This window comes from Carlito syrichta, unplaced genomic scaffold (genome assembly GCF_000164805.1).
Source record: "Carlito syrichta isolate Samal-C Ts95f unplaced genomic scaffold, Tarsius_syrichta-2.0.1 Scaffold301730, whole genome shotgun sequence".
NCBI classification, from domain to species: Eukaryota; Metazoa; Chordata; class Mammalia; order Primates; family Tarsiidae; genus Carlito; species Carlito syrichta.
In genome coordinates this window covers 346,488-356,311 of record NW_007245826.1, presented here as the reverse complement: position 1 = coordinate 356,311, position 9,824 = coordinate 346,488, and the positions used below count along the sequence as shown (strand labels likewise).

The following is a 9,824-nucleotide window of genomic DNA, read 5'->3' as shown; positions in this document are numbered from 1 at the left end:
ATAAGTCACATAAAAGAATCAATAAAGAATTTGGACTCCTTCCGAGTGCCCAGTTTCAAATTAGCTCAGCTGGGGTAGGTTTTGAGGGCACGTTTTATGTACTGGTATAAAATCTTCATTACCATAATTGCTGAAAAATTACTGAGTTACACTGGCTGGTTATCCTCCTGTGTTCACAACTATCTATGTTGCTTGAAATATTCATTCAGGTTAGCATTGGCATCAGGCAAGAATTTGGAATGTTCTCCACCCTGATTTTGTACTTTTCCCTCAAGTGATAAAAATCTAAAATATGGCAGTGTTCTGAGCTGTGTGGGATTCAAAGTCGATTTAAACAATCTCTCTAGAATAGGTAATGAGTAGGAAAAAACACAGAATTTTTTTGCTCTGCTCTCACACCACAGCAATCAACAAGACTTCTGTAACCAAAGTGTAGGGGTTTCTCCCCACACACCAAGCAATCCACCCTGCAGCGGGCCCCAGCTGGGCATCCTCTAATTCAGTTCAGTTCTGTTGTTGTCTACTTGAAGATAGCGTCAGATTCCACAGGATGAAGGCTCAGTTTCCAAGACTGTCCTCCTGTCCCTGGAGACCAGTTACAAGTCCAGGTCTCCAGACCTTCTGACCAACCAGCTTCAAGTTGGGATTCCCACGACCTTGTCTTTAGGCTCAATTAATTTGCTAGAGCAGCTCACAGAACTCAAGGAAACACATTTTCTGGTTTATTAGAAAAGGTATTACAAAGGATACAGATGAAGATATGTGTATGGCAAGGCACGGGAATGGGTGCAAAGCTTCTTTGCCCTCCCTGGGCACCACCCTCCAGGGACCTCTACCTGTTCAGTCATCCAGAAGCTCTCCAAGCACTGTCTTGTTGGGTCTTTTATGGAGACTTCATTGGAGGGACGTGATGACAACTGTGTAGAAATGTGACTGGACAAAGAGGTATGATCTAATGCCAGACCAGGTGGGAAACCCAGCCAGGCCTATCTGTCTGGATTCTTCTTGGCCTTTCTGTGCAGCATTCCTTTCCCTCCAGGCATGGGATAGGATCCATTCTGAAATATGGAGATCTTAAGACCTACAATCAGACGAGGTAGGTCAAAGAATCTCTTTATGGAACGGTGGGAGAAGATTAGCATCTTAGGGGGAAAAAGGAACAAGTGATATGAGTGCAGGAGAAGGTCAGGGAGAGAGACTCGGTGTCTGAGGCTTAAAGTGCCCAGCATTAGAACAAGGACTTTGTGAGTTATGAAACAGAACTGTGGATGAATGTCTATCTATCAAATAATATCACTGGTAGGTAAACAGGCACTCGGACACACACAGAAAACAATTCTAGACACATCCCTTTTTTAAAATCGCAAGGGAAGAAAATGTCTTGACATCCTGAGCCACTGGGACCTGCTGGGACCCGACCTGGAAATGTCAAAGCAATTTCTCAATTCCATGTGGTTTTCTTACGAGAACCACCATGCCCATAACTCAGTAGTGAAGATGATGTCCTATAAAACTGCCTACCATGTTCGTCTGTATGAGACAGATATCCTAATGAAGCCCAGGCAGGTTGGACCAAGAGGAGGCGGTTCCCATGAGAGCTCAGACCCTCGCATTTGTGGGCTCTTTTCTGGATACATAAGTACTGGGTGAAGATTCCCTTTAGAAACGTCCATGAGAGACAAAGGCCTCACGCGGTCAGGTAGTAGGAAACGTGGTATCTGGTGCCAGTGATTCCTCCTGTTTCTCTGCTGTGGGTTGACTTTTCCTGCCCAGTAGTCATCGGGACAGTTGTTTACTATCGTTAATGGAATCAAGGCAGCTGCTTCTCAGGCACTAATAGATCTGAGCACCAGGCTAAGTGCTTTGCATACTGTTACGTTGTTCATCTTCATGCTAGCCCCAAAGGTAGGGCTGCTCTTACCCCGTTTGGCTCTAGGACACTCCACCCTGGAGAGCTGAACTGAGACTTTAATCTTTTATCCGTCCAGTCCCTGGCATCCTGGACCTCCTCTCTGCTAACCTCTTTGGATCCCCATGGAGTCAATCTGTAAACTGCCCCAGGGAAGGGGTGATGGCACCACCAAGTTCCAGGAATCCACTTTGCATAAAGTAATATTGCTTGTTATGACAAAGTGAGGTTGAAAAATCCCACTTCGTCTTTCCTGTCCACGTTAATAGTTCGGTCTTCGTTTTGGTCTGTGCACTTTAGCACTGTTTCGGTTTTCAGTCCTCTTGCTGTGTCCTGCCCAGAGCACATGCTGCCACCACAGCCCCGAGGGAACCATGGTGGATGTGAGGTTGGTTTAGTTGAGAGCATCTCATGGAGGGATGGTGGCAGGGGCAGTTCTTAGAAGGCAGCTTATGACTTTTCTCCTAATCGTTGCTTCTTTATAATTCACCCTGGCCAGACACACACCCATGACATGTGCTCTGGGTAGATTCAATGGCAGAAGGATGGCCACGGTCACAAGAGGAGTTTTTCCAGGGCAAGACTTACCTGTTGTACTCCTTTAAGCCACCCCTGCCTGTAATTTTTCTCAAATATGGTGACAGAGGAGGAAGAGGAGGATCTTTTTCTTCGTCTGTCACTCAGATCAGACCATATGGTGCTACTTCACTTCAGGATGCTGGCCAATTTAAAGGGTTCATACTTTTTACCTTTTTTATGCTATAAAAGTTAATGATTTAAGCTGGGCATGGTAGTGCATGCCTATAATTCTAGCTACTTGGGAGGCTGATGCAGGAGGATTGCTTGAGGCCAGGAGTTAGAGGTTGCAGTGAGCTGTGGTCATACCTGTGAATAGCCACTGTACTGCAGCCTGGGCAACATAGTGAGATCATACCTATAAAAAACAAAAAACCAAAAAGTTAATAATTTAAAGTGCTGAGGTCATGGGTCATGGAGAGTTAGTGTTTTTCATAGTTACGCAGTTTCAGTTGGTGAGAAGATGAAGTTCTGGAGATGGCTGGGCGTGGTGGTTCATGCCTGTAATCCCAACACTTTGAGAGGCCAAGGCGAGAGAATTACTTGAGCCCAGGGGTTCAAGACCAGCCTCGGCAACTTGGCGAGACCTTGTCTCTACCAATAAATAAATAAATAAATAGCTGGACGTGGTCTGGGCGGCTATAGACCCAGCTACTCAGGAGGCTGAGGCAAAAGAAAAACTTGAGCCCAGGAGTAGAAGGCTGTGGTGAGCCATGATTGTGCCATTGCAGTGCAACCTGGGTGTCAAAGTGAAATCCCTACTAAAAAAAAAAAAAAAAAGAGTTCTGGAGATGGATGGTGGTGATGGTTGCACAGCAGTGAATACACCTCATGCCACAGAACTGTACACTGAAAAATGGTTAAGATGGATAATTCTGTGTCAAGTATATTTTACTGCAATAAAAAAAATAGTCATCTATTTGTATTTTGGTCACATTGAAATCAGTAGGTTATAGTAAAAGACTGTCTTAAGTTCATTGAGGTCCCTTTACTTGTCTTAATTTTTTATTGCTAATTATATATACAAGATACTTTCTAATTGTGGAATTCAGTACTGGACATAAGACTCAATAATTTCTCTCTTTGTGAGTCTTTAAATGGAAACTTACAATGGACGAAGCACAAACTATCACACAGGTCTTGCAAATCCTTGCAAAGATAAAGGTTGAGATGGCATCTCCTGTGAGTAGCACCAGCCCCCACAACGCCAGTGCTGTCTGATAGGACATTCACAAGAGAGAACAGGTCTATTTTGTTTTGTTTTTCTTTCATTTTCTTTTATTTATTTTTTTTGAGTTGGAGTCTCACTCTGTCGCCCAGACTGGGGTGCAGTGGCCACTCCTGGCCACCGCAGCCTCGACCTGCTGGGCTCCGGCGATCCTTCCGCCTCAGCCTTCCGAGTAGCTGGAATTACAGGTGCACGCTACCACGCCCGGCTAATTTTTTTTTTTTTAATTTTATTGTAGAGATGAGGTCTCGCCTGCCCAGGCGGGTCTCGAACCCGCGGGCTCAGGCAATCCACTCACCCCAGCCTCCCAAAGGTGCGGGATTACAGGCTGAGCCACCAAGCCCGGCTTGTTTTGTTTTTCAATGTCAGTTGTTTGCTTGTCTGTTTGTTTATTTATTTGGAGTCTCACTCTGTTGCCCAGGCTGGAGTGCAATGGCATGGTCATGGCCACCGCAACCTTGACCTACTGGGCTTGGCGATCCTTTTGCCTCAGCCTTCCAAGTAGTTGGAACCACAGGCATGCGCTATCATGCCCAGCTAATTTTTTTATTTATTGCAGAGAAGAGGTCTCACCAAGTTGCCCAGGCTGGCCTCAACCCCTAGGCTGAGGCAATCCTGTCGCCTCAGCCTCCCAAAGTGCTAGGATTATAGGCATGAGCCACCACACCTGGCTGAATGTCAGTAATTTAACCAAGAGTCGTTTTCCTTTCTCTAGTCTCATACATCCTCTGTTACTTGTCGATGCAGATGTGGCATGGGTATGGCTTGGTGCATCCCACCCAGATGTATGCACTGAAGCAGCAGTGGGTGTGGGGCTGTGTGGGGTGGCCTAACCCATGACTTGTGTTCCCATGCCATCTGTGCCCTGCAGCAGGAACTCATTGAGAGCATCAGCCGTAAGCTACAGGTGCTCCGGGAGGCCCGTGAGAGCCTGCTGGAAGATGTGCAGGCCAACACCGCACTGGGGGCCGAGGTGGAGGCCATCGCGAAAGGCGTCTGCAAACCCAGCGAATTTGACAAGTTCCGAATGTTCATCGGGGACCTGGACAAAGTGGTCAACCTCCTGCTGTCACTGTCGGGCCGCCTGGCCCGGGTGGAAAACGCCCTCAATAATTTGGATGACAGCACTTCTCCTGGTGATCGGGTAGATACAGGCTCACCTGGCCTGAAACGGGGGTGGTCTGTGGGAAGGCTGTCCTGGGTGTCCCGAGTCAGCTACTTGGAGCCTAGCACAGTTTCCACATGGCCTGCCCACCTCCTCACGCAGATGCTGTCAAAATGTCCAGTACGTGCTTGCTTCCTCTCCTCCCTTTGAATTGGGGGAAAAGGGCTAATCAAATACAGGGAGTTGAACCATCGTCATTGGACTGCAGGGCTGCTGGATCTTCCAGAATTGTTGCCTCTTTTTGGTGTCTTTTCAGATATTCTCTTTGACCGTTACTAATAACGGTCTCTTTCTGGAAAATAGTTTTGTTTTGTTTTTGCTTTTTTTAACCATGTGTGAGTCAGTAACAGAGCTGACCCACCCCCTGACTAATCACAAGCACTCAAGGACAGATGACATTTTATCACTGTTGTAGCTGTGATTAACAAGAGGGCATACAACAGTCTAGAAAGAATCAGAAAATGTGTCTAATTTTTCTCGTTCCTGAGGTGTGTGACTCTTGAGCCATTTCTCAGTGGGTCTTTTAGTTCTTTCACATATGAAATAAGAGCAATAATAATATCTACCTTGTTGACTTTACCTCATAGGACATATATCAGTAAACATCTGATTTCATTCTTTGCATATAATAGGGCTTCCGAATATGTTCCTCTTCTCATTAAAAAAACAACTTGTCTCAAAGAGAACAGAAAATGTGCCCCTCCCATTTCTCCAGGTGAGGGCAGTTTGGGGCTACAGAGAAAAGCTCTCCTGGTGCTGGGCTTGGAGTCTGTGCCCTTCTGCACTCAGCCAAGTCCCTAGTAACTGTGTTGTCATGGAACCAACTACATGAGGGTTTGCACCCAAGTTACAAACAGAGATGAGGGAACCGATGCCCAACAGGTTCACAGCCCTGCCTGTCTCCTGTCCCCTCTGCTCCTTTGTATGCCCTTGCCTGCTCACAGGCTCCTCCTTCTGCCAGAGTTCAGAAATCCTACCCTGTAATTTCTTTAGGACATTTCCCTTTTGCCAACTTTCTCACCATGTTGTCAGGGAAAGGGCTTTGACACCATTGGGGTCTCTAAGTCCTCTATCCCTTTTGAGCACCTCAACATCCTGTCATTTTTAGTCCCTTGGTGACTCTTCTGCTCATCATTCAAGGTAGGTAGGAGGAGGCCATGAGACACCTGCTGCCTGTGTCCCAATGATGCTGTGTGGATGCCATCAGATCTCGTGGCACTAGGGTTTCCATTGATAAGCAGATAGGCAGCCATGGGACCAGCCCCCAACGGTGCTGGAGTTTCCAAGGGTTGGCTGGAGTCCCTGCTCTCATCCTGGTCCTCAGCAGGCTTGTTTCTCTCTCTCAACAGCAATCACTACTCGAGAAGCAGAGAGTACTCATCCAGCAGCACGAGGATGCCAAGGAACTCAAAGAGAACCTGGACCGCAGGGAGCGCATTGTCTTCGACATTCTGGCCAACTATCTCAGTGAGGAGAGCCTTGCAGACTATGAGCACTTCGTGAAGATGAAGTCAGCTCTTATCATCGAGCAGCGGGAGCTGGAAGACAAGATCCACCTCGGTGAAGAGCAGCTGAAGTGCTTGTTTGACAGCCTTCAGCCTGAAAGGGGCAAATGAGAGACCTGCCCCTGGCAGAGGAGGGACACGGGGCCTCAGAGCTCCGTCCCCAAGGACGCATGAAAATTCCAGCCCGTATTTATATCCTGGAGGGAGACTCCTCCAATAGCAAGGGGCTATTAGAAAAGCAATAACTTCCGTGTTTGTGTGGGCTGATTTATTTAATGTTTTAGTTTCCCTTTGAATGCTGAGCAGAGTGGCTCGCCGCTAGCTGCTTTCCTTGATGTGTAACTGCACCTGGCGCCAGGTTCTGCCGGATGGCGAGTTTCCACCGTGTGGCTGTGGGCTGGGCCCGTGGTGCATGCAGGTGGTCCTTGTCAGTGGTAAATCCGCTGTTCCTCCCGACTTCAGATGCTGAGCCAACCACTCAGGCGTGGCCAGTGCGTCATGAGTTGCATGAGAAGGGAGACCCTGGCACGCATCTTCTCTTGGGATTCATCTGGGCATGGGCTGCCAGGTTTTGTCCCTTTTCCTTCAGCAGTGTGAACATTTGTTGTCTTTGCCATGTAATGATGTTCTCTGACCCAGCAGAAATCATGATGATGATAATTTATTAACATTTTGGAAAGGTGAATAGTTTCCTAATGGTTAAAAACCAACTGTGAAACAAGCAGTCTATGTGTTGGGTTCACTCATTCTAAGATTTAAATCACCGCTTAAGAAATAATGTGCATGCTTTAAAACACGCTCACGCACCAAGCAGGCAAATAGCTTTAGTCCTCACCCAACATCACAGTTTAAATGATGTTTTTCTGCAAAGTAAAATTCTTTGGTTAAAAGTGTGTCCAGTAATAATGTGCTTGTTATCTGTTTACCAAGACCTATGGAATATTTTTTAAGCTCCTTTCTTCCCAGAACATTTATTTTATGTGAGTATGGTCATTAATGATAATTGGCTACTTTTCTCTTTTTGCCTCCTGAAATCTGTTACCATGCCATGAGGGCCACATTCCATGTACTGTAAGACTCCTTCCTCTGGCTTTCAGAGGGCCTGTGGACTGTACACCTCCTAAACTTTATCTTTTTCTGCCACAGAGCTTAAAGAGTTCATGCCCTTTTTATTGGTTGAAATAGTGAGATTCTAAATAGAGCCTTATTTATTTAGAAAACAAAAATCAAAAACACTGTCATGCTGTCAATTTCCAATTGGCACTTCATAGATGGAGAAAATATTTGCAAATCATGTCTGACAAAGGATTTGTATCTAGTATATATAAAGAACTCTCAAAACTCAACAGTAAGACAACAAGCAGCCTAATTAAAAAGTGGACAAAAAACTTGAATAGATACTTCACCAAAGAGGATACAGGCATGACAAATACACACATGAAAAGATGCTCAACTGCCGATGGCTTGGTTATAACTTATAACTTACTTATTTTTATGTAATAATCGTAGATCCGGTGTATTCTTCAAAACCTGTATCTAATTAAATGTCTGGTTAATGGTGAGTGAATCCCTCAGATGACTTCATGTGTAGGTAATATTAGGGCATTTGTTCTGTCAAGGGATCATTTTAATTCTCATTTCCCCTTATTCCCATAAAAGAAGTTTTCCAGCAGGGGGGAGATTTCACTTTGTCAGCTGCAGTGACCACAGCCTTACCAAAGCATGCACACGCACAGATGTCTTAATGGACTGGAATCCACACTTCCTGAGCCAGAGGCTCTGCGTTGATGTCAATGCATTCTGTAGAGCCAAGCCCAAACTGGCAGGCTTCAATCATGCAGGCAATAAACCACTGTTTTGGCAACCTACCCATGCCAAAAGGATAAATGTTTCTTCAAAAGTGTTTATTCCTATTCAATTAAGCTACTGCTGACTTGAAAAATTCCTGTTCTACCAATGAGGTGCCCTCCCCTTCTCCACCTGGGAGGCATGTCCTGTGAATGGTGGTCACGTCAGAAAAGGTGAAGCTGGCTGTGCACTTCCCTTCATCCTTCCCCCTTGGGGAGATAGCCCAAGGGATTTCAGAGTATGTCGTTTGGCAAAGCGTTTACCTGTGATTCTTTCCCCTCAGTAATGGTGTTGTGGTTATCTTGATGATGTGTGTGTACAATGTGAATAATCGCATCTGTGTGTCTGTACCAGCCTCTTGGTGTCTTTTTCTCTTCTACATAGCAATACATAGTGCTCGAGTATCCCTGTAGCAAAGCACATGGAATCACAGCTGTCCTATCTGTTCCCCTGTTTGCCTCTTAAACGTCTGGTTAGTGGGGACCCAAAGATTCTAGCAAGTCAATGTACATAACTCTGTATATAGTTATATTATTGCATATAAAACCAATCTGGTGCTAATGGTTGGCCCTTGGCCTTCGTGGGTAGTGGCTGCTCCCTCGCCCTGTGCTGTTGTGCAGCTATGGAATGCTCTGCCTGGTGGGGTGCTGCTTGTGGCTTGTATCCTTCAGTCCACCATGGCAAATGTGTGCAGATTTCGTGCTCGACACTTACCACTTGCCTATCAACAGATCATCGTGCTTGACTTTAACACAATAAATAGCTTCTCTTCAAATGAATGGAGCATGTCTTTAATTTACCTATGTTACAGCTTTTTATAAAAACGAATCAGAATGCCCTCATCATATTTGGAAAAAATCAGAAACTGAGTATACTGTGGTATTTATTATATGCGTGTAACTTACTAATTCTTTTTTGAGACAGTCTCACTCTTTTGCTCAGGCTAGAGTGTGGTGGTGTAATCACAGCTTCTGGACTCAAGTGATCCTCCTTCCTCAGCCTGAGTAGCTGGGACTATAGGCATGTACCACCATACCCAGCTTTTTTTTTTTTTTTTTGAGTAGGGATCTCTGTCATCCAGGCTGGAGTACAGTGGTGTGATCATGGCTCACTGTAGCCTCGACCTCCTAGGCTCAGGCAGTCCTTCTGCCTCAGCCTCCCAAGTAACTGGGACTACAGGTGTATGCCATCACACCCCGCTAATTTTTTATTTTTGTAGAGACAAGGTCTTGCTATGTAGCCCAAGCTGTTCTCAAACTCCTGACCACAATCCTCCCACCTCAAACTCTCAAAGCCCTGGGTTACAGGCATGAGCCATTGCACCCAGCCTGTGTGTAATTTATTTATGCTAGCCCGATTAAGACCAGTCTGCAGTCAGGACAACAGTCAAGGACACAGGTCATGTCAGTTAGTTATCACCCCAATAGTGATGTATAACAACTGTAAAATCTCAGCAGTGTTCGATGCAATGAAGTACTTAGCTCATGAATTTATGGATGAGCAGTGGATCCATGCTGGGATCTGTGCCATGTGTCTCTCCTCTTCCTCCTGGGACGAGCAGTGTGACTGGATGTGTCCATGGAATGTGCAGAA

At 45.8% G+C, this 9,824-nt stretch overlaps 1 protein-coding gene across 1 annotated transcript; it reads left to right on the top strand.

Annotated features, from left to right (window-relative positions):
• Positions 1 to 1,497: 1,497 nt before the first annotated feature.
• LOC103257442 (protein Shroom2-like) lies at positions 1,498 to 9,006 on the top strand. The gene is made up of 4 exons (XM_021710951.1): positions 1,498 to 1,639; positions 1,989 to 2,109; positions 4,512 to 4,857; positions 6,228 to 9,006. The coding sequence occupies exons 1-4, from the start codon at positions 1,498 to 1,500 to the stop codon at positions 6,492 to 6,494; spliced, it is 876 nt and encodes a 291-aa protein (XP_021566626.1). The 3' UTR covers positions 6,495 to 9,006.
• The last annotated feature ends 818 nt before the right edge of the window (positions 9,007 to 9,824 follow it).

Coding starts and splice junctions, on each gene's coding strand:
- LOC103257442 (XM_021710951.1), top strand. CDS start 1,498: ATGATGTCCTATAAAACTGCCTACCATGTTCGTCTGTATGAGACAGAT. Junction 1,640..1,988: donor GCTCTTTTCTGGATACATAA/GTACTGGGTGAA, acceptor TTATCCGTCCAG/TCCCTGGCATCCTGGACCTC. Junction 2,110..4,511: donor AGGAATCCACTTTGCATAAA/GTAATATTGCTT, acceptor TATGCACTGAAG/CAGCAGTGGGTGTGGGGCTG.